We start from the raw sequence: 25,634 nt of genomic DNA, 5'->3' as shown, positions 1-25,634 counted from the left end.
CGTCTGTTTGCGTATCGACTAATGGATTTGCAATACTAGTACCACTAACTTTTTGATGTATGCAATCTGTCTCTATTATTTATCAATTTTAACGAATGCATTTGCTCATATTAGAACACATTGTGGTGTGGTGTAGACAGACACTTAAATGTGAAATGTATTGTAGAATGTAAGAATGGCGTAAGTCGTGTAAAAGGATGTTTTTCATTCATTTAATAAAATTTTAAAAGGAGGAATGTTTCACTCTCAGTTAAGTACCTAGCGGCAAATGATGTTCTAATCACTGCGAGAAAGTTCGAGGTACAGCCCGATGGATACGGAAGTTTATGGAAATCAATTTGTCGGATTGAAACTATTCAATCAGGAGGCAACTTGGGGTGACTCAAAAATGTCGTGTACCACTTTTCCCAATTGTATGAATCTCGCTACATACTTCATATATCCTAACCCAGAACGGTGGGTCGCAACAACAAGTGGGTTGCAACATTTTTGAGACACCGGGCAGCTTGAACCCCGCGTGGGCGGGAGCACATAATCAATGCAAGCTGGTTTGCATTGACAAAGTCGGTAACTTCAGATAAACGAAAGCCGTTGTTAAGTTTGATCAGAGCATAGTTTCCCATATATCATGCTTTTGTATTATAACCTTATTGACCCCGTTTAATTCTTAAATAATCATGAGAAATGATATTCTATTATTTTACCCGTTGAAGACCTGTTACCCGTGTATTATTTCAACAACATTTCAATATAGCAAAACGTCCGATTTCCATTTCTTGTCTCTTTTTTTAAATCTCTTTTGTGTCTTTTTTTCATTTGTCTCCTTTCCGGAATTCTCTCGAATTTGTCTTCTCTAGAATTATTGCGCTGATCCATGGAATGTATTCGACGCCTTGATTGTTTTGGGAAGTTTATTGGACGTTGTTTTGGCAATCGTCAAACATACTGTGAGTGGCCACTGACACACATCAGAATGAATCGAAAATTATCCATAAATATTACACATTCATTTATATGGAATTCATTTTATCATGCACAGACACACTGCAAATTCTGAACGATCATTTGATTTGAAGCCGAAATTCACACTCACCTATTTGCAATAGCTCATTTTGTTTGAAGCCTACTTTCATCAGAAATATCCCTTGATTTTATTGCATTGTATCTTCAGAGGAAATATGTTATAAAACAGACAGAATTATTTATTAAAACTCTCTTTTCTCGGAAATCACATTTTTGCAATAAAAGTAATCTTTGGTTGGTTGAAGTAGGTACTACTCCTCATTTCTTTACACCTTTATGTTTGTCCATATGTACTAACTGCAAGGATGCTTTGTCAAGAATAAAAATGCTATATTAAAATCGCAAATTTAATTCAGTAACGTTTCGTATGACAGATGTGAAACTCAATACTAATCTTTAATAGTAAATTTTATATATATATGCTTAAATCATGCATGTGGTTTGTTGCTTACTACTAATATATGTAGTTCATTCATATCGTTGCATGATAAATTATTGTGAATCTATGTTTTCGTGTTGGCTGCATTGGTGCATTGCTTCCGAAATTATACATCATTTGCTATGCATGCAACTTGTAAGATTACGTTTAACTAAAAGTAGGTAAGATGTTATCGATTTGAAATCTATATTACATATAGTTATGTAGTTGTATAGTTATATAGTTATAATACCTGAGCCATATGCATGTTTGTGGTGATATATTAAGTTTTATATGATACTTATCATTGATTTCGTCATTTATTTGAGACGATGTGGTAAATGGAGTAATTTTGTCCAATTTTTTTCGAGGTCACTTTACTGGAAAAATTTGGTTATGCCAAAACTAATGATTTTAGTAGATTTATTCTAAATTTTATACAATCTCACAAATTTTAATACTTCAATAAAGTACTCCATTTTGCTGTTTCTCCAACGATGGAAAACACGTGTGTTTTCTTAGTAATTTTAAAATCGTAAAGATCGAATGTATATTCATTTCAGGGAAGTGAAAAATCATTCAGTATCAATTTCTTTCGTTTATTTCGTGTTTTACGTCTTGTCAAATTACTCAGCAGAGGAGAAGGTATCCGAACATTATTGTGGACTTTCATAAAGTCATTTCAAGTAAGTTACTTGTTTTTCATAGCCAGCTATTAATATCTTAAATATATATATGTAAAAGAACAAGTATGTATAGTGAATGTGGATACGATTTACCTATTTATCACGATATCGGAAAAAGGACGATACGGGGCTTAAATATATGGCGTACCAGGGCCTCTCGCTCGGTTACCAATCCATGTCGTGTATGAGATTAGTTGACTGGTTGTTTGTTTCAGATGCATATATGGTGAATATGGCGGCTGTGGCTCGTATTTTTCTTTATTTTTGAATTTATTTTTAACAATATTTTTTTTCAGGCACTTCCCTATGTCGCTCTACTTATTGTCATGTTATTCTTCATATACGCCGTCATTGGCATGCAAATATTTGGAAAGATAAAGCCGTTGGACGAAGAACAAATCAACAGAAATAATAATTTTCAAACATTTCTGCAAGCCGTGTTGTTGCTATTCAGGTGTGTTTCTTTTCCTATGTGAAATTTAACTCGGTAAATGTTTTATAACATATTATACATTGTTATCTATATTCCTATTTGTCAGATGTGCTACCGGGGAAGCATGGCAAGAAGTCATGCTTGCTTCCGCTTCCGGTCGAGAGTGCGATGATTATTCGGACTGGAATTCCACTGGAAATGCTTTACCTGAAGATAAATTTACCTGTGGAAGTGACTTCGCCTACACTTATTTTCTTACCTTTTATATGTTATGCGCATTTTTGGTAAGTTTTTGTTTTGTTAATTATATTATCTATATTATATTTCATTGACATGTTATATTATTTCTTTTCAGATTATTAATTTATTTGTCGCTGTCATTATGGACAATTTTGATTACCTGACACGCGATTGGTCCATTTTGGGACTGCATCATCTTGATGAGTTTGCTAGGATATGGTCTGAATATGATCCCGAAGCAAAGTAAGTACTTGAATTTTGAGCCAGGGATTTGCATGTGCATTTAATTATTCCAAATAATAAATTTTTGTTCGTTATCCAATTTATTTAGTGGCAGGATAAAACATCTACACGTTGTTAAGTTACTTCGTCACATACAACCACCGCTAGGTTTTGGAAAACTTTGTCCACAACGAATGGCTTGCAGAAAACTAGTGTCTATGAACATGCCTCTCAATAGCGATGGGACTGTAATGTTCAATGCTACACTTTTTGCTCTGGTTCGCACGTCATTGAAAATCAAATCAGAGGGTGAGTAACAAATTCAAGACATTTTTTTTTGTATACTCAGCGGTATCGTGAAAATTTTATTTTTGCAGAATAGTTAAAAATTATATTCTAGTTGTTTAGAGGAGGGGTGGCCAACCTGCTTTCGACCACGATCGACTATTCAAAACAGCTCGCGATCGACTGATAAGACCATGCACAAAAACGAATGAGTACTGATTATGCATATAACTGCACACACGCACACGAAAAAAAATTCACCGGTGCCAATAAGCTCGGCTCTGTGGGCGCATTTTTAACGAATTCGCAGTTTTTATGTTCAATATGATTTGTTAATTTGATGGCCACTCCTGGCTTAGATGATCTACATTCCTTTTATGTGCAATGTTGAAAAATCAAAAAGTAAGACGTCAATTATCATCGATGGATTTAAAAAGACAATTTCGACCCTATATAAATGGAGACGTACACTCGAAATTATTTATTCATTTTAACTCGCTAAAATGATCGCACTTTGAAAGTGGTGAAAAGGACAAAAATGACACAGCGAGAAATGATCAACCTTTGTTATCAATTTAAATGTCTGGAATTTTCACTTGATAAGCGAAATTATGCAGCGTTTTTACAGTGATTTACAATGTAAAAGTTCGCTTGTATTTTAAATGCAATATACGAGTGTAATCGAACAGCCAAATTTGATTCAAGAAGCATACACTTTTTAAAAATGCTATCAAAACATAATAAAATGTCTACGTATCGGCGTGGTGAGCTATATTCATATTATGTTGTTTAGAATAATTTTAACATTATCAGATATTAATTTTTCTTATAACACTCACAGGCAATATCGATCAAGCCAATGAAGAATTGCGTGCCGTGATCAAGAAAATATGGAAAAGAACATCAATAAAGCTTTTAGATCAAGTTGTGCCACCGGCTGGAAGTAATTACGTTAATATATATATATATTCCTATGAATGAACCTATCACTACAATCTAAATGTTTGAAATACTTCGAAACATATTTAATATGACATTTTGTACAATTCATGTAACATTTGGCTGAAATGTTGCTGACGTTGGTCAAAGTGGAGTCGTCTGACCTTCCTGTTCATATATTTTAGCAGTGTCCTGTTTTTATTAGGTTCTACCAGCCGTATACTATAATGTAAAATACCTGCTATGACTATTGTTTATCCTATTCGTAAACGCCAAACCCAATCTAATACAAGGTAATTAAGGCACACGGTGGCCAATGCTGGAGGTGGATATCACCAGATTGCATCCTTAACCCAGACGACAAATTTTCAAAAAAGAATCACCACTACCAGTAAATTTATGCACCCTCTTTCTTACGAATTTACAGATGACGAAGTTACAGTGGGAAAATTCTACGCCACGTATTTGATTCAAGATTATTTCCGAAAATTCCGAGAGAAAAAACAAAAACAAATGCAGCATGCAAGTGGAAACTTCCCCGCTCAAGGAGGAAATACACACACGTTACAGGTAAATTTGTTTTTCTTAGTTATGTTGCAGAGAATGCCGATAGAAAATTGCAGCAAACGCCTCACACGCAAAAATAAGTCATACGCTTAACTATTATGCTATTCATTGTTATATTGTTATTGTATGTATATATAGAGTGGATAGTCGTAACAAAAATTCTATAATACTCTACGTTTGTGCCAAACAAAATGTTTCGTTTTTATCTAACAATACTCAGATGGGGATTTCAGTCTTTACGCACTCTAGACAAAAATCCAAATCAGCATTCGAGTTACCAAATTACTAATTTTGAAGATTATTAGAATTCGCATCATTTGCGTTTCCAGGGGGCTGTTAAATTGAATACAGTTTTAATTAGAAATGAAAATACTCAATAGGGCAAACCTCAATGAAAATAATGCTCAACTAGTATTAATATATCTATTTTAACTAAGCATATAGATTAGACAGTTTCGTTTTTAGTATAGGGGATTTTCGGGGAGGCTTATATAACTATCGATTTTTAAATCGGCTCAAAATAATAACCATTATTGTTTACTTGTGATATTGAACAATCCACAAGTCCAAAGTAGAACTGAATGTTTTGCTTACATACAATAAACTGATATCATATCCTCTTGTTTTTTCACCAGGCGGGTATCAGAGCCATACAAGATACTGGTCCGGAATTGAAGAGAACAATATCCGGAAATCTGTTGACTTATGATTGTGATGAGGAGGCAGACCGCGAGTCAGCTGATTATGATGACGAACCTATTCACAGGGTCGGTATATGTACTATTGGACTGTAATACATACTGATCAGCGTGACAGTTTTCAAATAAATACTAACATTAAATCTTATTTTGCAGAGACGTCATAGCTTGTTTGGACTCAAGGGTGCTCCTGGACACGCTGGAACTCCAGTGGTTACTTCAAAACGACCTTTAGTAGTTGAGGGGGAACCTCCAAAGCCCAACGATCACCATCAAAGGCATTCTGATCAAAGGTGTGTGGAATGTTTTCACAATAAAATAGTATATGAACATTTGCTACATGTATTTTCGAAACACTTTTTTAGGTTCAAAGTAAGGTCACACGCACTCACTTAGAAGCGAAGTAACGTGAACACTGAAAATATCAATATCTACTAGAATTATATAAAATTGTGATTGTACATTACGCACCAATAAATACTGACAAAAGTCACTGGGATGGAGGGGCTACTTTGCTACATTTTCTCGAGTTTTTCACTCTGATGTGCCAAATCGTACTCGATTTATTTCGCTTTGTGTGACGCGGTAGCGGGTTGGGTTGTGCCTAAGATTGAGTTAGACACACCATAGTTTGTTGGTACAACAAGTTACAAATGTTGAGTTGAGTTGTACAGACACTTATTGGTAAAAGAAATTCTTCCAAATGTTTTTGAACACAGTATATTGAAATTATCCACTATATAGCAAAAACTGTGAAATATTGGGAAATATCATATGTTACAAACTATTTTTGTCAATATTGTAAAATTGGTTCGATTGTTGTGTTCATTTAAATGATTTGTGGTGACTGGTTATTTTGCGTACCATCACCATCAATCATTTTATTTTCTCATGTTTCAAGATTTATAATTTTTGTTTCCCAACTTTTACAGTCCACTGACAAATCGACTCATGCCACAAACTCCCATCCCAAACTCCAATGCAGTTGCAAACAACAAGCAGAATAATCGCAACGCAGAAGCAATATACACGATACCTTCTCAAAACTCAGCACATTATATAAAGTCACCGGATAGCAACGCGGATCGGTTTATCGGAGGCGGTTCTTTGAAAAGGTCTCGGGCAACTCCTATTCAGCACCAGGAAGGATATACAAGCCCTAGCCATAATACTAACAGGAATAATTCTGCAGAGCCAAAACTAGATTTGGATAATCAAGTTCACGTTAAATATAACCCCAGAAGCAGGAAATCAATACAACGCGCATATTCTGTGGAAGAAGAGGATAGAAGGTGAAATGTGGATATGTTTTCAGTCTAGCTAAATATTTTTTTGTAGTAATGTTTGCCTTTGGGCATTAATATTATCTGGGGTCGGTATTATTTTCTCACTCCACAATGACCTCTTGAGAGGCGTTTTTTTCCGTATCATTCCCCCTTGCTATATGCTAAAATATTGGGATACATTTGAGAATCCGGCGCTCCAGAAGTGTATGTACCAATATGGATGTAACTAATTTTGTTCGCCTACTTTACATCAAGTTGTGTAAAGAGAATGAAACCTTTAGGCAGGGGGTATATTCCCTTGGCTAACACAGACAGTCCCCGAACTCGTAATAGAACTGAAATATGGAAAATCGAAATAAAATTATGGCCTAGTCTTAACCTGGTACACACGCTAGTACTGAGAATCCTACAATAAAAAATACCCCCATAGAACTCACATAGAAACGTGGCTTAACACCAAGTTCGTAAAATGAACCTTGACGTAAGCGGTCACGCTTTTCCCCTCGTATTTTGTTTTTTCGAGGTTTTCAATTTAGTTTCTCTACTTTAAAATGTCTCGTTAAAATTGGGATCCCGTTTCGACCGTATTTGACAAACTTCCGCCTCCTTCCTGTACTGAAACTATTGACATATCAAGTACTTTGTATTCTAGCAGTGCAATAGTTGTGAGTTTATCTGTGCTTTCAACTTATTAAAGGATTGTCGGGAGCGATTGATAAATAAATAGAATTTAGATCCAAATAATTTTATACCGATATAATATATTACACATGAATTTTATGCCAAACCACACAAACCCTATTTACTGGAAGCATATTTTGAATTATACCCCCAAATACTTTTAACTCACATACAATTTAATATATTTTGCAGAAGCAACAGAAGAAACTTTATTCTGCCCTTCACGTCTGTCGGAGAAAATTTGCATCGGCATTTGGCAACTGAAGATGAGACTGTAACTCCAGTAGTTAGAAGAAGACCATGTTATTGTGGTAAACCCAGAGAAGTGAAAAAAACGGATTCAAGGCGGTCGTTAGAGTTTGCTCATTTAGAACGCAATCCACTGAGTTTAGCATCTAAGTCACCAACCGCAAGTGACATTAGACAAACTTATTACGAAGGAAGACGTGTCGTCGGACCACGCCGTCGTTCGATGTCAGTGCCAGATAACGTTGATGAAGTCAATCCAATGGGATCTCATGAACGTCAACGACTTTTAGATCGAGAATCGGATTCGTTTTTCGACGATGCAAGTTCAATATCTTGTTCGGTAACCGATTCCGATAATTTTCAATCCGACACTCTTAGCTTGAATGGCGATTTGGAAGAGGACCGTAGGACTTACAGAACGGCCTCAAGTGCCTTCCAGCCGTTGTCTACGGCTGACATAAAACCAAATTCACGTAGTCAGGTTAACGGGCGTCGGAAGTTGCCTGCAACGCCAGAGGCCTCGAAACGAACATTTGTCGTTCCTGCAGCTGTTCACAGAAACATGAGACATTCAAGAGATGATTTAGATTCGAATCCGGAAAGTACACCTCTCATCAATAACCGGATAGAGACAAGCTTCCAAAGGTATAAATGAATCATGAACAAAAGGTTCCATTCATCCAGATTTTATTCAATGTAGTTAATATCATTTGAAGTCTTCCAAGGCTGTAGGAATGGACTGTAATATTACTTATATTTTGCCTAATCAAATAATAATACCCCATGCGAGATTATAGGTGTTATATATAGCAAAATTATCTCAGCATAATATACCGGGTATTTACAGAATAGCAAATATGCCTGAAAATAGTTTGGACGCCGAACCACGAAGATTTGTTTTTCTGGTAACTCTGAATTAACTTTATTCAAATATCTGTATGGCAATCTCATTAAGTTCGATCAATTAGTTATTCCGTCCATTTTTTTTGTTCTTTGAATTAATGCAGCAACATAGAATTGTATACACAATTTGATATCTGTACATATATCCTATTATATCAAACTGCAAACTTGACCAAAGTTACTCGAGTTCTTCAGCAATATAGGACGAACGTTTCTCGATTTACAACACGGTAATTATTTCATTTTAGACGTCCACTGTTACGTAACTATGAAATGCGTGGGAACTCGTTGGAGGACGATGACGATGATAGTGACATTAGAGACATCAGAAGACATAATAATGAAGTGATTTTATATAGCAAGCTTGGAAACAATAATCGCTTTGAAAACACCAAACCACAACACAATGTTCAAATATATCGGGTAGGTTTTTTCAACTAATTTTCAGCATTTCAATTGTAGTTTGTCGACACTTTTAAATTCAAATTCACGGTGTACCGCCGAGATGGATATTTGTGTAGAATTTATTACGACCAGTGGTTTGAGAAGCTCGTGTCACTGACTCAATCCGAGTTGGACTATTCATCAAAGACTCAAAGTGACTCGTAGGCGTCCAAATGGAATGACTTGGGCCCAATTGGCTTTCAATGAGACTTGTCTCAATGATTGGCTCGACTTCTGAGACGGGCTGGCCTCGAAACGTTGTGTCCCGTGACTTGACTTATCTCGCTACTCCGGGTTCAGAGACTTTTAGTTGTTTAGACATAGTTGAAGTTTTACAAATTCGATTCCAATTAAATATCAATTACAAATGTTTGTTAGATATGGGAAATTTGGCATTTTCTTATAAATCTATTATTTACGTCAAATTTATGTCAAAGTTGACGTTTTTCTACAAAATTGAACATTTTGCATGATACTTAACAATTCGATTATGAATACCCTATGAATAGTGCATTAGAATATGTTATTCAAATATTTTCCTTCCGCCTCATACCATTTTACTTCCGCTTGTCTCTGTTTTATTGACTGTGTGTATCATCCAAGTGCTCCATGTCAACTGATATTTAGCCACAATTCAGTTTTTCGCTGAGAGACCAAAAATTGGTTTTGTAACATGATACGAAAAGGAAATGCCGCGTAAAAGTCCTTTGATAGCAGCAGTGTATATGAACGTAGACGCGCTTATAGTCGATACGCCTTCAATAAATCATTTGTGTTATATGGGTATAGAATATCGTCATGGCATTTCATCGAATGACGCAAATGAACTGATAATACTATTATATATATACGAGCAAACTGTATTAGACACTGTTTCCTTTTGGCGCAATGTGTACTTGCACACATTTTGTTTGTCTTTATCAATCTTGCAGCAAATTTCACGATTTTTTACGAAATACTTTCAAAAACCCCTGAAAAGTAACAAACACATGACAATATGCACGGATTTCAGTTTGCAATGTCACATTCAATTACGATGTACATCGTGATATGGCACTTTTATATAATAAACCAAGAATATGTCTGGCCCAGTATAACTCTGATTTTAGTTTAATTATAAAGCTGCAGTAATGAAATGTCAAACCTAAATTCGAGTTCAAATCTACTATCTTAAATATTGAAAAGTGGAACCTAATACTGTATTATGCAAACTTATAGTATTGTACATATATGGCCTACCTTATAACGGTTGGTTATAGCATTGCTGCTGCGAAAAGAAATGCTGTTTTGTGTTATATGAAGCAATGTTTTCATCACGTATCTATAGGTAACCTTTCTCATGTGACATTGCATTACACAATTGTAATGTGTGATGTTATTTTGTAATTACACCGAAACTTATGAAAATATCACCGTCGTGGTGGCAAAATGCTAAAGGTCGTGATCACATACCGTCTCAAATGCTTTTTTCAGCATTTAGCAAATGCTGCAGAGATATTAATATAAAACAAACAAAAATTTAAAAAAATTTAATCACACTTTTTGTATTCAATTCTCTAATGGAGTTGCTTGCCCACGATTCATACTTGAGGTCTTTGAAAATGATTGCGAATTAGCTTTGGTAAACATGATTTTTTGCACAAGTTCTGATATTTCATACAAAAAAGACCCCAATGTTTCAAAAAGCGAACAACCCCCTGAAGTATGCGCATCAAGATGGTGCACAACCTGAACTCAGGTTGTGTACCAGGTTAGGGTTCAGGTTATGCGACATCTTGGTGCGCATACATCAGGAGTACCCAAAAAGTTGTATTTTATTGTGATATTGTCTTAGAGTATTAAAGCATCTACAGTTCTACACAATATTCAAAATTCGAAAAAAAAAATCATTAAAATATGGGACGAAGTTGAGTGAAATTTCCGGGTCAAAATAGTTTTCCACTATGCCTCCTAACAACAAGCAATTGTATGTACTCATACGCATGTCACGTCACACGTTACGCGCAGTATGAATTGCGATGATCGTCAAACCGCTGAATCACGTATAAAATGCAAATTCTCATTATCAATTTACCGAGAAGTAGAACTTCCAAAGAATTTCTATGAAGAGAATGCAAAAAATTAGCTGAGCAAGAATTCTTTTTTTCTAAAAATGGGCGCTGTGACGTATAACAATGTTTTCACGTGTTTATTCAGAACCGGGCGTGAAAATTTGCTCAATCGGGATTAAATAAATAAATTGCACTATGTATTATAGTGGCCTAATTAGAGTTGATCAATAGCCCTTTTCTAATATAGTCACGATTTCTACTAAATATTTTTTCTTCCAAGGGTATACTATTATATTGAAAATCAATGCATATAAAAAAACAAGGAATTTTTTATATATTTTCTATTGTATTTACAGAATGGTGGAAAGCAAGTAATTCTGGACAATCATTTTTCTAAACAAAATTCAAGTCAGAATCGACTTTGTCGTCAAGACAGGTAACTTAAATACTACCTATATTCAATTATGGTTCCTACCCTTAATCATATTTATATCAGGTATAAAAACACAATGTTTTGAATTGAATTACCTTAATGTATAATTGGCGTTATTACATTTGAATCTACATATTACCGAGTAAAATTCTGCAAAGTGAATGAGCTTAAATTTTTCGAAAACGAGAAATCGAATCAATTTTAGAATAAAATTCTGGAATAATTTACTATGCGTACCTTTCCCGATTCTCTGTAGCAAGGTATTGGAATTGAGTGAATTTGTTTCAGTTATAATTTTTTTTACAGTTTTGCTGATGAACTTGACGAATCAATACCCGTTTCAAAATTAGCGTCATACTTTCCGGATACCATACCAGAGCTAAGAAACGATACGCGAACACCGAATCCCCGACAGTCTTCCATAAAACTGAATCAGAGTGACGAAGAGGCAGAGCTCGCTAGTGAAATGATAATACCAAGGACTAAATGACAACTCGACGTCTTTTTGTCTGCAACAATCCTTGAGATCGTGTAAGCGATTGCCTATGGCCGTGGTGTGGAGACCGGCACCACAAAGGAGCAATTAATTTAATACATGGATTTTTCTTTTTTGCCTCCCATGAGATGGGTAAAGTTTATAATACGAAATTGGTCCTGTTATGGTTTTATTCTTTGCAATATATAGACATATTCTTTTTAAGTAGGGGACTCGATCTTAGGCTAGTTATTTCAACGCATATGTCTTTTCAAGATTACGAAGGAATATTTCGGCTGGTGTTTGGATTCATATCGGGATATGGCTCTGAAATATAAGCTCGTGTAAAACTTATTGTAAGGTTGATTTTTGCTACAATTATATATCATACTCTATTTTGAGAAGTGCTTAAATAACACTTCAAATTTGTAAAACAAACAAATTAGATTTTCTCTACGAGTTACAATAAATAATGCAAGAGAACGACGTCAATAGAATATTGAAAATACAACTTTTAGCCTCTGACGTTCCATTCTCGTGAACTCAGTTGTCTGTTCTTTGCCGTCATATAACGAAAAACCTTTGAGTAAATTCTTCATCCAATCAACAAAAATCGCATTTCTGTTAGGTATTATGGATGATTTTCGCATCCTGTCGAAAAGTATGCACAAATCATATCCCTCGCTTTTGTACTCTTGTGGTGTGACAAGCGGAGTACAAGTTTCAATATTATTATAGGATCATACTATTATCTATATGTTTTCGCCACACGTATTCAGAAATGAATTCAAACTTTGTTCGCAATGAAAGTCAAGCCCTTTAGAAAACAATCTTCTTAGAATATGCGCTTTTTGAAATACCGGAGATATACTATCACTTTATCGTTAAAAATTCATTCATTGTTCAAGCTTGGTTTATAGCTCACTTTATAAGTTCATGCTTGGCTAATTGTTGGGTTTGTTAAATTTTGCTTATATTTGTTTCTGTTGAGTTCCCGATTCTCAATTTAAAAATATATATATACTTGAATAATGTACGACTTTACATGCCTTTTAAATTGCCTACCATTCAAATGTAATGGCACTGAACGAAAATAGTATAATTGTGAACTGAATGGTATAATAGTTTTTATTATTATTTGCTCTCTCTCTCTCTCTCTCTTTCTTTTAAAATTGCCAGCACTTTATGACAATTTATCTCTCTATACTGTGGTTCGACAAATAAAAACAATTTTATGAAAATCCGTATTCGTTCTTTTGCCTGAGTGAGTAAACAGGGGTATGTCACGTCCTGCCAAAATTTGAACATTACTATACTTGAGTAAAATAGCAAATTTGTGTGAATTCAGATCCTTTTTAACTAGGAGGTGACATAATTCAAAAAATAAATCAACTTTTAACTTAAGTTTTCAAGATAGATTTGGAGTTCGTAAATGTAGTCCTGTCGAGATTGACTTTGAATTTTTCAAATTGATATATTTTTATCAAATAAGTTATCGCTTTTACAGGAAAACAGGAACAAATATTATTAACGTTATTTCATCGTTAGCGAGTCTTTTAATCTTGCGCTCCTTATTGCCTTCGAGCACAAATGTTACGGAAATGCTCAGTGTTGATGACAGTAAAATGCGCAATGTCCACATTACTACCGTTTTTCCCCTAAAATAAGACGGTGTCTTATTTCATTTTATTTTGAAAAATAACACTAGGGCTTATTTTGGGGGGATATCTTTTATTTTCATTTATCAAAAACAAAACTACAAAGTAGAGAATTACGAGATTTTCAAATAGTACGAAAACCGATATCTATATACTTATAAATAACACGTTTTTATTTAAAATAACTGCTAAACATAGATTATTAAGATTTGAAACGAGCAGGAAAGATTTCTTGCTATCTACTAGGTCGAAAAAGATTCTGCGCAATCGACTAGGTCCTATTTTAATTGGAGGGCTTATATCAAAATAATTTTCAAAATTCATGCTAGGTCTTATTTTCAAGATAGGTCTTATTTTCGGGGAACACGGTATACAAATTTTATATTCAATTTGAAATATCGGCATGAACTTGAGATTTATTATGCGAAGAAACATAACTGTATTTGGTATATATTTCTATATATTTGACTTTTAACAATGCTTAAAGATGTGAAGCTATCTGTATAAATTATTGATTGGGACTAAAATAACAACGAAGCATCGGTGATGATGTGTTTTGATCACGTTTGTAGCAAGGTTGATTACATATGATTTGATAAGCACGAATAAAAATGTGTTTTTGTTTAGTTTTGTCTGATTTTAAAGTTTACACAATCTCGTGATGACATTCTTACTACAAAATTTAAGATAATTTCTTTCTTTGACTATTCATTGGAAGTTTTTGAAAATCGACTCTTACCAAAACTAAGATATAAATATTATAATATACGGTAACCTTAATTAGATTTGAATACAAATCTCGAATTTTGTTACACTTTGCTTGCTACATGAAACCATCTTTGAAAATATTTGGTTTCTGGTTCCCTCTGGGTTTAACGTTCAAGTTTTATCCCCAGGTGTTTCGTTAAAACCAAAAATAAAGTTTATCTCGACATATTCCTGGAGATTTCACCCTGCTGTTAGTGAATGCTAGCATTTGAATTGTTATAAGTGACTATAGTTATTCAATAATAAGAGGACATTAGGTGTTAGGACGACCTTATTTAATATATATGTATATACTACAATTTTACTTTCTATTTCGTGGTTGCGATCTTCTGTGAGATAATGAATATTGATCTATGGTAATTTCATTATTCATTACCTCAAAATAGAATGATGCAAAGCTTCCTTTTAGTCTCTGAAGGCAATTCAAATTCTAAGCGTGGGCAAACACGGAGGTTATCACGGTACGATAAATTTTAACGCAATGGCTTTTTAGATGAGTTCGGTGCAGTAAATTACTGCGTCATACTCACTCTGCTCTTTTTCGAAGTTTCAATCTAGTTCTTTTATAATTAGAACGAAACGTCAGCTCCGAGATTACCGAGTTGAACGCGTTAACCTTATAATGTTTGCGTTGCAAACATAGAGTTAGAGTTTTGGGATTACTCTTGGTTAGCTCAGCGGTCAAAGCCAGGCCTACTTACAGAATGTGAAAAATATCGCAAACACATATTCATGTTATTTCTTTACAGAAAACGCACTGTATTTGAATTTCAGAAAAATCAGTTACAACTTTTTCCTCATCTCCTCTTATTACTCTCAATGTTTTTTATTACATTTTCAAGCTTGATTTACGAAAATTGTACTCTTGGATGATACGGTTAAAATCACAATGTTCGTCTTTGTTATGACTATAAACTGTTACTAAGACTTTGAGACCTTAAAATGTATTAAGTGACCACGAGGGGTAACGATCGCGAAATCATTACCCATTTTGAGGTGCTGTGGGATGGTTACAACAACACCAACATTTTTCAAAATGCAATTCATTTATATATATGACAAGTTTTTCTGCATCTTGTAAATACAATGTTGGCATTTACTCGCAGGAAGTTTCAGGAAAACTCTCGTTTATGCCTATACCAGTGTGTTCTGTATTATATGAAAGAGTAATATTGCTCATTTCCTATTATCACCCGCTGTGGACCTATATGTGGATCATCTGAATTGTTGTTGAAATTAATAAAAATCGAGGGATCACGATAACTCTGCGTATGTACGTGGATGGTGCAAGGAGAGATTGCGTCAGCCGTGCGTCACGGCTGCCAGACCTGTAGCACGACAAAACTCTCTCAAATGGAGACTGCAGATCATTATTGCGGAATATATCGTGGTGTTTGTTGCGCTTTTTAGAGTAAGAAAATACTTATCGCATCTAAAGGATTGCACTGAAGCGGAGATGAACAAGAGTAACAACTATTCAGAATTTTACTTAAATCAAGAAGTTTGCGATGAAGAACGATGGGCAACGCAAATATACATTGGAATATTGGCAGGAATGCTTGTTGTGGCCTTTTATTTTCTGATTAGTTTGGCGGTGGCACTCTGTCGTTCTCGAAAAGGTCCGACTGATGCAAATTGTACTGTTCAGTATGCTACTGTTCTTCGTGGACTGCTTGTCGTTGTCATTGTGACCATTAACTTACGACTGATCATAGATATTTTACAACTGGGACTTGGAAAAAATGGCTTCGGCTCCTTTGCCGCAATATTTATATCAAAGAGCGCCTTGACGACATTGGGCACCGCATGCGTCTATGCTTTTCTATGGTTACGGCAATGGGTTTTGTACGACCAACCGATTCTGAAGAAAGTGAAGACAACAACATTCAAAATTTTCAATATACTGGTTTTGATTCTCACAGTTACTCTGGCTGCAATGGGTCCCGGTAAGATATCAGTTTTAATTACGTTTAAAAAACGATATATATATATATATATACTTCAATTTAAAAATGAAGTTTTGCTACATATTTGAAATATTGAATATTGTATGTAACTGAAATGGTTACATATTCCCAACTAGATGAGGAGGACAAAATATTTTAAGATAAGGTCTACTAGTGTTGTCTGGAGCATTGGGAGAAAGATATAAAAAAGTTTTCACTCTTTTATATAATGAAATGTATAATATATACTTGCAACTTGTTTCTCCATTTACCGCTTAGTCATTGAAAATGGATCGATCCCTTTTTACGCGTTATATATGTCAATGCTGTCATTGGACAATGACACCCACGTGTATATTTCTTATCCGGTTTGAAGAATCTCTATAAGGAGGCGTTACTTTAACTTTCCAGTCGAGTTCCTGTTGTGTCACTCAGTGCCAAATCAATTCCTCTTTATTTTAATATGACCATGTTATTGCGATATAGTTAGGCAATGATACGTTTATAATATATTGTACTGGATTCGATGCATACCATATATAGCGTAGTGTTTTTTCCTCGGCCCTACTTGCACCACACTACTCTTGGCGATTTTTAAATGAATTAGTTCGGCTATGCTTGGCGACGCAGTTATGCAGTACCAGATGTTGGATTGCAAGACGACACGAACGCTTCGAGAACTTCCGATTTAGCTGATACAAGCTGACTAAGCCAATTTGGCGGGAACTGGCGTCCTATTTTATATAACTAACGCAAATGACATGTTATGACGGGTCTTGCCAATTGGCGGGATGTCGAGTTTGAAAAACCTATAAACAAAGAATCTAATTCCAAATGACGTTGGTCAAGAATTTCTATCGAGGTATTGCCATTGAGTTCATGCAGCAACGGACTCAAGATTGAGCGAACCCATGACGATCTATACTTCATTTTTAGTATAACTTGGACTACATATTCAATCATAATTTTTTGAGTGTTAAAAAAATTAATATACCGGTATAAATCGAATGTGCCTGTAGCGAAGTATATTTTCACGGGTTAAAGCCAATGCAAATGTTGAAAATAGTTTTTTTTAATGTTTTGATAAAGCGTCCTGGAAAGAAAATGATAAAAAAATCAACAACATGAATATCGTTTTTAGGATATCCGATTTTTTCCCTTCCTTTTTATCTGCCTGAAAAGGGGGCACCGAACTTCCATGTTGTACTTATTTCTTGATTTATGCAATATTGGAAATTGCAAACTTGTTGATAAAACTTTTTGAATAATAGCCTTTCTTATAATTCATTCCACGCGGTTGTCGCAAATGATCAATTATCGAATCTCCACTCCTGTTAATTAAACCGTCATTACGATGGTATTATATTTTATTCGTAATAATTTTCAAAACTTCATTGTAATCAATCGTCAACATTAAATCATAGAGATTCATTTGGCATAAAATTGTCAACGACATAAAATTCCGAACTGATTGCCAAACCAGACACCAAATCGTTTAATTGAGTAGACCTCCCCTGAGAAAATACTTCAAAGTTATGTCAATTTTAAGTTTACCAATCAATTATAACAATACTATTTTTGTGGTGAGACAATATAACTGACTTGGTGATGAAAGACAGATTCCAACGGCGCAGACCACAAGCACAAGTAACGCGATACAGTAATTCATACTTCGAACGAAAATGCGTTTATTCATATTTATACATGTTTGTGTAGAATAAATTAAATATGGGTCCTCGTTTTTGATAATTTTCGGATTTCGTTATATCAATTACTCACACAACATGGTTAAACTTTTAAAGCATATTCACTGCGTGTGTTATTAGAGTAATCTATTACTTGAATTGCTTCGACATCACCCCACCCATACATTCTCGCTGGTGCGTTGATTTCGCTTCAAACACAGTATCATGCGTTTACTGAATATATATTATAAAGGAAGTACTAGAGAATTAGCGAAAACAACTAGTGAACTCACAAGTAAAGTCAAAGAGGAAAATACTAAAGATTCCAGACATATTTATTTCAACGGGTTTTATGATATTAAACTTGAAAACCACATACATCTACAATTTTTTGGCAAGGAATGTAATAAAAGTCGTTAACGACGTTTTTAAGTCTTCCTGTTACTTCAAACGTTGTTGCAACTTTAGACAGTTGGTATTCAAATTTAACCTCATAAATTCGCGGTTAGATATTTCCCTAGCACCCTATAGAATCACCATACTATATGAAAAGTAGAGCAGATCACCAAATATTGTTATATCAAGTTCTACTTCCTTTAACAGTGTCTATCATAACCCGAAAAAATATTCGACCCCATTATTCGAGTCATAACACGTATCAGGCCATCAAAAAATAATATTTTCATTTTGCTCGGTATGTTGGCAATTGAACTTCCACCATGCGTAGATGCTATTTTGTACATAAGCGTAAAGACACGATACTTTCGTATTAGTCCATCATTATTTTATAGCCAGCAATTATATTGATGGGTTCGTAACCACAAAGCGCGTAATATTTATTAATCACTTCCATAATTTGACTTTAATATCGATTAATTTGGATACTTTTGAGTAAGATTCGTCATACTCTTATGCAATTATCTTTAAATAATATCGATAGTTATTATAATTCTATGGTTAACTAGAGTTTAAGTTTGAAATCATCGAATCATTTAACCCCGCTGGTGAAACAGATTTTATGAGTGCAAATAAGACGAACATAAACAATAGTTTTTTTTGTTTGTTGTAATTCGCAGCTTCAAGTATTCGTTCTTATAATAAAGCTGGCAAAAAACCTGGCCGGGTTGCCTGGTAATGATATATATGTATTTGAATAGTAAGACATTTGATTATCAATACACGTGAAATTACTGATGTTTACTTTTCAAAAAGAATAAACCAGAAAACAAACGTATTACAAATGTGCGCGATGTCTGTCTTGCTAAATATAACATTGTTTGACCCTGTACTGAAATTTGTCCTTTGTTTGCAAAAAAGAATGAATGCAACCCATGCTTGATGAGGGGATTTCTCAGGCAAAATTATGCAATAGAAATAAAGAATAACAATCATATGACACAAAACATGCGGAATTCAAAGCTTTTAGGTGCTGATAAACTCACGAAAATCGTGAGTCTACTGCATGATTACAAAGACAATACATAATTGCTTAATATAGCGTAACTGTAGCAGAATCACGCGCATAATAGGGCAAGATTTGACAAAAGTTACTAATATTTCAGGGAAACAAGTTTTCAGACGTAAAGGAAAGAATTCAATACGTCCTATAATAACTCTATCGTAATATATTCAAAATAAACTTATTTAGACAAGATCATACACACCATTTTGACTGCACAGTCTTTATTAGGGCAACGCAACCGTATGGGTATATATCACAATATGTAATGTATTTTGTGTTTTGCCAGTATGTACAAAATATGTTTACAATGTAGTGATTAACGAAACTACGAAATTTGATAAGCCATTGTTTCATGACTCAGTATACAATTGCGCACCATCGACTCGTTGCATTAATTTCCTGCCCTGTCTCTTTTCCCCGCTGATATTTTCTTGGGATTGATATCTGCGTTATCTACCAAAGTGGTCAACATTTGAATAAATCCGAAGGCTTACAATTTTTTACGTTTTTGGATATGGCGCTCATACTTTATTGGAGATTTTATAAGACCATTTGTCAAACATTATAAATAAAATACGAAGAAAATTCAGTTCAATTCGAAATCACTGCTATTTGCATAATTCTTTATTTATTTATTAATGATATAACTAAAATGGCTATATTTGACATTTATGTCGAATTTAACAATGGCTATCAAAACCCGAAAGAATATTCTACCCAATATTTGATTCATAAAACGAGCAAACTTTGCTCGGTTTCTTTCTTGTAATATTAATGCGTATGAGTCAGTCAAAATCGTATACTAAACTGCAAAACAATATTCGTAAATAAAAAAGAGTAAAATAATAAAAACGGCAAACTGAATCATATTTGGTTGCTCGAGAGTTTTCATTGTCGGGATTTTTCACTGTGCAAAGTCGGTGACACCACTACGGCGCTCATATGTAGCTATGAATCTCGCTGAAACTGACGCTTGCACCTGGAATATGCATATCAGCCGGTGGGCCAGCAAACTGTTATCCGTGTTGCTAAGAGTGGAAATTCCAACACCGGAAGCACCAGAATTTTGGCACTCGCCTCGCCTCAATCCAAGTGACAATGTGCGCATTGCGCCCAATAAAATAGAGACGTGCATTGCAAATATTATGGAGGAAAATTTTCAGCACCATCGATCACACAAAATAAATGATTTTTAATGTTTCGTTGTTTCGTGGAACTGCGTCCATAACTGGTTATTTATGTTTTGTCTAGTTCATACATAGCAGAAAAATAGCGAGTGCTAACATTCAAAACCCGTGTTTTCGACATTTAAGATTTGACTTGTAAGATGTTCATAAAACCAAGATTTGGGCCGTGTTCAAAAAGTTTAAGAACTACTACCGATCTGAAATACCCCTTTTTATTTCTAAAAATTGTTATTATTTGTCATAATTGAATTTTGCGGCGATATGACGGTTTAATATATTTCTTCATTTTTCTTTTAGTTCTTGAAGCAAGATATGTACAGATGGAATTGACAGAGGACGGATGCATGTTAGTTCGAGCGAGCAGATGGGGAGTTGCTCTTGGAATTTACACGGGATTCTCCCTTGCCTATCAACTGATTCTGCTGGGATTTTTCATCTATCCAGTGAAGCAAACTCACTCTCACATATCGGACGAACCAAAATCGAAAATAGCACCGATTGTCAAAAGATGCACGTTAGCTGCAGCTGCGTGTGTGTTTAATGAAATCGTTTTCATCGCTGTTCACAATTTAATTGAACGCCCTGTTATGTTGAACACCGTTACCATGGACTTGAAACTAATTGTTTATTACATTTGCATGGTGGCATCTTATAACGACTGGAAGGTTAAAATTCTGCTCTTCGTATCTCACCCGGAACGCATACATTCTTTGTCAAGGGTTGGCACCGATTTTCGATCGAAACTCAGCAGCGCGGGAGACGTGGAAGCCAAAAATCTTAAAGGAGATATTTAGCTTCTCCGTATTTGTTTCCATTGCCCTATTTGTACACTGTTAAAAACTTGTTAGTCATTGCTCCAGGAAATGCGAAAAAGCATGCATGGATTTTGAATGGTTGCGTTTACAAGACTATGATCGTGAATTTGGAACATCTGTAAAAAGAACCATAATTGTAAACCTGCAAGACAGTACCATCATTTGTTGCTTGCGCTTGGCAATACACTTCGATTAGTAAGCTGAACTGTCTGTCAATAGACCTTTCTTAGTTAGGGACATTTTGGTTTTTCGTGAAGAGAATGAACTGGTCAAGTTGAATTGACGATACTACCAGTAAACAAATATTTGATATATTTTAGGCCCCAAAAGTAACGCGCATCAGGCAACTGCTTTGTGCTATGCGATGACTCTTTTATGACCAAGGACACACTAGTCTGGCAATGAGCCGCTGGTCTATTTTCCGAGCGACTTCCGCTTGACACATTACAATGTTTATGTAGAACTTCGCTTTAGTGTGCTTTTATTATTTAAATCTTTTTCTTGCTTTAATTACATTTATCATACTTTATTGCTCATGGTTAATATTTTGAATGTAAACTAATAAAATTGAACAAATTCATTATTAACATTCATTTCAAACAACATATGAATCCAATGTATTCTAAAAGTGCTATTCGAAACAGAAACTACTGGCAGAAAACAACTGAGAATGTCCGGATATAAGGGCACCTAGTTACCAACGCTTAACATGTCCAGAATCGATAATCGGAAATAGTTAGAATTGTATTCAAAATCAGTATCGGGTGAAACATCGGATTTCGGAGATTTCAGAAAAGATATTACAAAACAAGACAATCAACAACAAGTCAACGGCATTGTCTTTAGCTCAAAATTTTACTCTAGACTTGTTTCCCTACTCAACCACTGTACACCGACATTTTTGTCACAATTTGGGGTACTCCCGTATAGTATGTGTACCAGGTTAGGGTTAGGCCATAATTTTATTCCGATTTTCTTTGTTTCATTTATATTACGAGTTCGGGGATTGTCTGTGTTAGCCAAGTGATTATGCCCCCTACCAATAGGTATCACTTCCTTTACACAACTTGATGTAAAGTAGGCGAACAGAAATAGTTACCTCCATATTGATACACATACTTCCGGAGCGCCCAATTCGGATCCCACTCTTAGCTGGTCAGTCGCTTCCAACTCTATTATCGCAAATCTTCCCACTCTGAGAGGTAGTTGTTGGCGGTGGTTCAATCAGTACGCCATTTTTGCCCGTGGGCGTGGTGCTCGTGGGTAAAAATTAAGGGATGCAAACACATATTTTTTAAGAAAGTTAAAACCGAACGGGTGGCCGATGAATTATATTTTTCACACAGATCCAAAGTTGAAATTTCAGACTTTAAATACCGAGCGAACACTGCCATGACTTGTGGACTCAAATCGTCTTACTAGGCGAAATATACAAATGACACGTAATGTGACACTTGTTGTTGCATCGATGTCATGGTGATGACGATGGCACGGTTTGTCAACTTTGGATAGAGATTTCCTTCAAGAAGAAATAATCTGACACATCTCTCGAATAGAAAATGGATTTCATTTCCTCATTGCATTGCATCTCTAAGAAGCTCCGTTGGAATATATTCTGCAATCGTATCCACGGGGACATAAAACGGAGTACTAAACAGCCTGAATTCGTTTTCAAGAGAACGAAAGTCACCAAAGCGGGAGGAAAAATCGTTTCGTAACTCCCGTATTACAGAAGCAAATTCAAAGTTGCTTGTGGGCTTTTATTTCTCGAGTGTGGTAAAAAAGTGAGCCTAATTGCTTTTTCCCTGGCTTCCTCAGAAGCATAATTTCCTTTCGAATGCGAGTATATATATATATAATCTTCAACCACTGAAAAGCAATTGGTCCAGTAATTAAAGAGAAAAGCGATTTTTTCATAGCGATAGGAAGAAGGATAATTAATGAAGAACAAGAACAACATAATAACAAAACGACCCATAGGTCCATTTCGTGTCCAAAAGCCTGCTCCCGGAGCGTATATTATAAAATTAAATCATGGTTTAAATTTGCAGACGCCGTTTTGTCGCTAAATTTCAGTAAAGCATCGCGGGCCGAATTATTTAACTCCAATGCCGTAGGTTGCCGACCCCTTCCATGAGCGCTAGACTGTGTGTCTACCTCACTAGAACCTGATATCAATGTTCTTTTCAACTCTGACTTGCCTGGGATACAAACGGCTGTAACTGGATGAACATCTACACGGCGAAAAAATTTGGAACTTGCCAGGCAGAGGACACACATTTTTCTGCTGTTGTTGCCTGGAAGCATCGTCCACATTATAAACCTCAGCCACAGGACTATATGCATGAATTGCCAAAGACTAAGCGTTATTCAGCTCAATGGTATTTTATATATCTGAAGAGTAATATTTTGTTTCGTGATTAATAACAGAAACATTGTTTATCAATTTTGCATCCCTGAGACATTGAGACGGCATTTACACAATCCCCGAACCTCTGGACATTTAGGATTTATAAGTACATTAAAGAGTACACGATCTCGTTTTAAGATATATTTTCTCTGATGCCGATTTTGTAAACTTTGCGCTGCAGCTAAGATGATAGGTAGGCTTACCATACGTCCCGTTTTAAGTGGGACAGTCCCACTTTTCAACGTCTCGGTCTCGGCCGGTCAGCCAAAAGTCCCGCTTTGGCATTCAGCCAGTCAGCATAATACACGAACATTACTAGTTAGCATGTTCTCGATACTGTTGTTGCTGTGTAGCGCATCGTTAGCCTACTCACTAAGGTGGATGCGCGGTTCTGTTTGCTACAATTTTGGAGCGTTTTGGGCTCGTCTAATTGCAGAAACCCACGTAGCTAATACAGAATTGGATCGTAAATTCTAATAAATCAACAAATTTCAATGTTTTGTATGACAATAATCTTGAGACTGAAAAATGGAATTAGGACTATGAAATTATTGCTGAAATCAAACTGACCTGAATTCCCAGCGTATTTCATATTCTCGGGCCCTAAACCGACTGTCTGCTCTTTCGTGTAATAAGTAGATGGGCATGAGTTAAAGTAGATTTCATGAACAATAGTAAATGAATCACTCACTAAATTATGTGCCCCCATCACTGACCAATTGATAGTTTCAAAGACAAAACTGGTAGGGGAAGGTGGGGCACAGTGGAAAATCAGCTCTCAGACTCTTACTTCACCCGTATATGTATTTTGATGTTTGACTCCCTTTTAAGTGCGGTACGACCTCCCCGCAAACGGGCAGCGACCGTTCAGAGAGACGCAAGCTATGAGATCAAATTGGTTTTGGGGGGTTGAAACTAAAATTTCGTCATCTCAGTACCTTTCTTCTCTAGCATTTCTAACAGTAAAAACCAATATATATCTGTTATTTTTTTGCTTTAGCACAATGTAAAATATTCATAACGTTGGCAAGTGTATGAGCTTCTCCTAATTTTGACATGGGGCAGTCTGAAATAGTTTGATGCCTACGGGAACAACGCCAAATCTTTCTAAATTGGATGTCCAGAGTTCTTTAGATGCTGATTTTCAACGGCATTATTCGTTCAATTTAATGGACCGCCCGATTGTGCACTAGGATGTGCCCCACCAGTGGGGTACAATGAGATACCTGACAAACGTTTTCCAAAGCATTTTGGTGGTAAAACGTGTTTCCTTTGGGAATTTCTTAGTCGCTACTACATTTGTCCCTCTTTGCATTAACCCCGCAATGTCAAATGAATGTGCAAGTTAAAGGGCTCGAAAGATGGAAAAGAAAAAAGTCTCAAACTTTTCCCAATCTGGAAAACACAATTCTTTTATCAATTTAATAATTGAAATTAATGGTAAAGTTTCTCTTCTGACAATTATTAAATCATCCAATTCAAATGATCAGAAAAAACGTTGCATCTAGCTGACAGGGTCGTCCAACCTTTTTGACCGAAGGGCCACATGTAATTTACTAATGAGTGCGCGGGCCAACTAAAAACTGTTGTTTTCCAACCATTGATGGGGCGCCATCAGTTGTTATTTCCGAAAGTTTCGCCAAAGACAAGCCAAGACGATTGATCGTTTT

At 35.5% G+C, this 25,634-nt stretch overlaps 2 protein-coding genes across 4 annotated transcripts in view; both read left to right on the top strand.

Annotated features, from left to right (window-relative positions):
* The window catches only part of LOC120345351 (voltage-dependent L-type calcium channel subunit alpha-1D-like), a 64,955-nt gene extending 51,681 nt beyond the window's left edge, over positions 1–13,274 (top strand). For 2 of the 3 annotated variants that reach the window (XM_078114927.1, XM_078114928.1), the window contains exons 27-41: positions 858–947; positions 2,005–2,127; positions 2,424–2,581; positions 2,667–2,844; positions 2,916–3,043; positions 3,132–3,331; positions 4,149–4,250; positions 4,674–4,816; positions 5,449–5,580; positions 5,668–5,804; positions 6,444–6,803; positions 7,671–8,372; positions 8,879–9,053; positions 11,482–11,561; positions 11,865–13,274. In XM_078114927.1, coding sequence (XP_077971053.1) covers positions 858–947; positions 2,005–2,127; positions 2,424–2,581; positions 2,667–2,844; positions 2,916–3,043; positions 3,132–3,331; positions 4,149–4,250; positions 4,674–4,816; positions 5,449–5,580; positions 5,668–5,804; positions 6,444–6,803; positions 7,671–8,372; positions 8,879–9,053; positions 11,482–11,561; positions 11,865–12,048 — 2,892 coding nt within the window. In that variant the 3' untranslated portion in view covers positions 12,049–13,274. The remainder of the gene's footprint in view (positions 1–857; positions 948–2,004; positions 2,128–2,423; positions 2,582–2,666; positions 2,845–2,915; positions 3,044–3,131; positions 3,332–4,148; positions 4,251–4,673; positions 4,817–5,448; positions 5,581–5,667; positions 5,805–6,443; positions 6,804–7,670; positions 8,373–8,878; positions 9,054–11,481; positions 11,562–11,864) is intronic. The other variant, XM_039414770.2, reaches the window with a different exon arrangement.
* Positions 13,275–15,690: 2,416 nt separating this feature from the next.
* Positions 15,691–22,137, top strand: LOC120345770 (uncharacterized). Its single transcript, XM_039415315.2, has 2 exons — positions 15,691–16,405; positions 21,037–22,137. Exons 1-2 carry the CDS (start codon positions 15,916–15,918, stop codon positions 21,531–21,533), a joined length of 987 nt encoding a protein of 328 aa, XP_039271249.1. The 5' UTR covers positions 15,691–15,915; the 3' UTR covers positions 21,534–22,137.
* The last annotated feature ends 3,497 nt before the right edge of the window (positions 22,138–25,634 follow it).

Source organism: Styela clava, chromosome 8, assembly GCF_964204865.1.
Source record: "Styela clava chromosome 8, kaStyClav1.hap1.2, whole genome shotgun sequence".
NCBI classification, from domain to species: Eukaryota; Metazoa; Chordata; class Ascidiacea; order Stolidobranchia; family Styelidae; genus Styela; species Styela clava.
Note: the sequence above shows the minus strand (reverse complement) of the source record. Positions and strands in the feature narration are given on the sequence as shown.

Coding starts and splice junctions, on each gene's coding strand:
- LOC120345770 (XM_039415315.2), top strand. CDS start 15,916: ATGAACAAGAGTAACAACTATTCAGAATTTTACTTAAATCAAGAAGTT. Junction 16,406..21,036: donor TCTGGCTGCAATGGGTCCCG/GTAAGATATCAG, acceptor TTTTTCTTTTAG/TTCTTGAAGCAAGATATGTA.